Source organism: Cherax quadricarinatus, unplaced genomic scaffold (genome assembly GCF_038502225.1).
Source record: "Cherax quadricarinatus isolate ZL_2023a unplaced genomic scaffold, ASM3850222v1 Contig491, whole genome shotgun sequence".
NCBI lineage: Eukaryota > Metazoa > Arthropoda > Malacostraca > Decapoda > Parastacidae > Cherax > Cherax quadricarinatus.
The window spans coordinates 117,501-120,548 of NW_027195517.1; the positions used below are offsets into that span (position 1 = coordinate 117,501).

At 49.2% G+C, this 3,048-nt stretch overlaps 1 protein-coding gene across 1 annotated transcript in view; it reads right to left on the reverse strand.

Annotated features, from left to right (window-relative positions):
* Window positions 1-894, reverse strand: part of LOC128701043 (myosin-IIIb-like) — a 106,454-nt gene extending 105,560 nt beyond the window's left edge. Inside the window, exon 1 of the mRNA XM_070080470.1 lies at window positions 692-894. Within this exon, the coding sequence (XP_069936571.1) occupies window positions 692-716 (25 nt within the window). The 5' untranslated portion in view covers window positions 717-894. The remainder of the gene's footprint in view (window positions 1-691) is intronic.
* Window positions 895-3,048: the final 2,154 nt, after the last annotated feature.

Below are 3,048 nucleotides of genomic sequence, written 5' to 3' on the forward strand. Positions count from 1 at the left end.
TGTTAGTTACCTTACATCTGCTGTCACTGTTCACCTAGCAGTAAGTAGGTACCTGGGTGTTAGTTACCTTACACCTGCTGTCCCTGTTCACCTAGCAGTAAGTAGGTACCTGGGTGTTAGTTACCTTACATCTGCTGTCACTGTTCACCTAGCAGTAAGTAGGTACCTGGGTGTTAGTTACCTTACACCTGCTGTCACTGTTCATCTAGCAGTAAGTAGGTACCTGGGTGTTAGTTACCTTACACCTGCTGTCACTGTTCACCTAGCAGTAAGTATGTACCTGGGTGTTAGTTACCTTACACCTGCTGTCACTGTTCACCTAGCAATAATTAGGTACCTGGGTGTTAGTCACCGTTACCAAAGTACCAGTCACTGCCTCCTAGCAGTGAGAAAGTTCTCACAGTTAGAGAGAGAGAGAGAGAGAGAGAGAGAGAGAGAGAGAGAGAGAGACAGACAGACAGACAGACAGACAGACAGACAGACAGACAGACAGACAGACAGACAGACAGACAGACAGACAGATAAGTCAACTGAACCCTGTACAGTTAGGAGGTTCAACCCTTTCTGGACCGGTCCAGTCAGAACTGAACCCCCAGCCCACCCCAGCCCACCCCAGCCCACCCCAGCCCACCCCAGCCCACCCCAACCCAAAAACCAACCCAAAATAGGCCTATTTCAGGCCTATTCTTACCTGAATTACTGCCAGCTGTCACCATGGGCGGATTTTACAGTCCCCCCTCCAAAAAAATCCTCTTTTTCGCTAAAATCCTCTCATAAATCTGGGTAAATCCGGCCTCTGGGGGTTCAAGGTTCACCCATGTTGGGGTTCAAATTGGGTTGAAATCCGCCCCTGGGTTCAGTTTCACTCATTTTAGTGTTCAGTCAGAGATGAGTTGAACCTCCAGGTTAGGGTTCAGGTACTGACGTCACCTAGAGGTTCGAATACACTTTATGATGTCACCCAGGAGTTCAAATTCCTGCACTGATGTCACTCAGAGGTTCAAATCCACGCACTGATGTCACCCAGGGGTTCAAATTCATGCACTGATGTCACCCAGGGGTTCAAATCCACGCACTGATGTCACCCAGGGGTTTAAATTCACGCACTGATGTCACCCAGGGGTTCAAATCCACGCACTGATGTCACCCAGGGGTTTAAATTCACGCACTGATGTCACCCAGGGGTTTAAATTCACGCACTGATGTCACCCAGGGGTTTAAATTCACGCACTGATGTAACCCAGGGGTTCAAATTCACGCACTGATGTCAACCAGGGGTTCAAATCCACGCACTGATATCACCCAGGGGTTCAAATTCACGCACTGATGTCACTCAGGGGTTCAAATCCACTCACTGATGTCACCCATGGGTTCAAATCCACTCACTGATGTCACCCAGGGGTTCAAATCCACGCACTGATGTCACCCTGGGGTTCAAATCCACGCACTGATGTCACCCAGGGGTTCAAATTCACGCACTGATGTCACCCAGGGGTTCAAGTTCACGCACTGATGTCACCCAGGGGTTCAAATCCACGCACTGATGTCACCCAGGGGTTCAAATTCACGCACTGATGTCACCCAGGGGTTCAAATTCACGCACTGATGTCACCCAGGGGTTCAAGTTCACGCACTGATGTCACCCAGGGGTTCAAGTTCACGCACTGATGTCACCCAGGGGTTCAAGTTCACGCACTGATGTCACCCTGGGGTTCAAATTCACGCACTGATGTCACCCAGGGGTTCAAGTTCACGCACTGATGTCACCCAGGGGTTCAAATCCACTCACTGATGTCACCCAGGGGTTCAAGTTCACGCACTGATGTCACCCTGGGGTTCAAATCCACGCACTGATGTCACCCAGGGGTTCAAATTCACGCACTGATGTCACCCAGGGGTTCAAGTTCACGCACTGATGTCACCCTGGGGTTCAAATCCACGCACTGATGTCACCCAGAGGTTCAAATCCACTCACTGATGTCACCCAGGGGTTCAAATTCACGCACTGATGTCACCCAGGGGTTCAAGTTCACGCACTGATGTCACCCTGGGGTTCAAATCCACGCACTGATGTCACCCAGGGGTTCAAATCCACGCACTGATGTCACCCAGGGGTTCAAATCCACGCACTGATGTCACCCAGAGGTTCAAATCCACTCACTGATGTCACCCAGGGGTTCAAATCCACGCACTGATGTCACCCAGGGGTTCAAATTCACGCACTGATGTCACCCAGGGGTTCAAATTCACGCACTGATGTCACCCAGGGGTTCAAATCCACGCACTGATGTCACCCAGGGGTTCAAATTCATTCACTGATGTCACCCAGGGGTTCAAATCCACGCACTGATGTCACCCAGGGGTTCAAATCCACGCACTGATGTCACCCAGGGGTTCAAATTCACTCACTGATGTCACCCAGGGGTTCAAATCCACGCACTGATGTCACCCAGGGGTTCAAATTCACTCACTGATGTCACCCAGGGGTTCAAATCCACGCACTGATGTCACCCAGGGGTTCAAATCCACTCACTGATGTCACCCAGGGGTTCAAATCCACTCACTGATGTCACCCAGGGGTTCAAATCCACGCACTGATGTCACCCAGGGGTTCAAATCCACGCACTGATGTCACCCAGGGGTTCAAATCCACTCACTGATGTCACCCAGGGGTTCAAATCCACGCACTGATGTCACCCAGGGGTTTAAATCCACTCACTGATGTCACCCAGGGGTTCAAATCCACTCACTGATGTCACCCAGGGGTTCAAATCCACTCACTGATGTCACCCAGGGGTTCTAATTCCGCATCTGAACCTTCCTGAAGATAATCCAGGCCATAATCCAGGTTTTAAAACCAATAATTGAACCTTTATAATAATCCAGGCCTATAATTCCTCAAGTTGATCAATAATTCAGATTATAATCTTCTATAATCTGAAAATTATCAATAATTTCTGGTCCAATTTCCAGGGTTTTTTATTTTGTATAATTATTAGTATAATTTCGAAGTAGGGAGATATAGATAGATAGACAGATAGACAGATA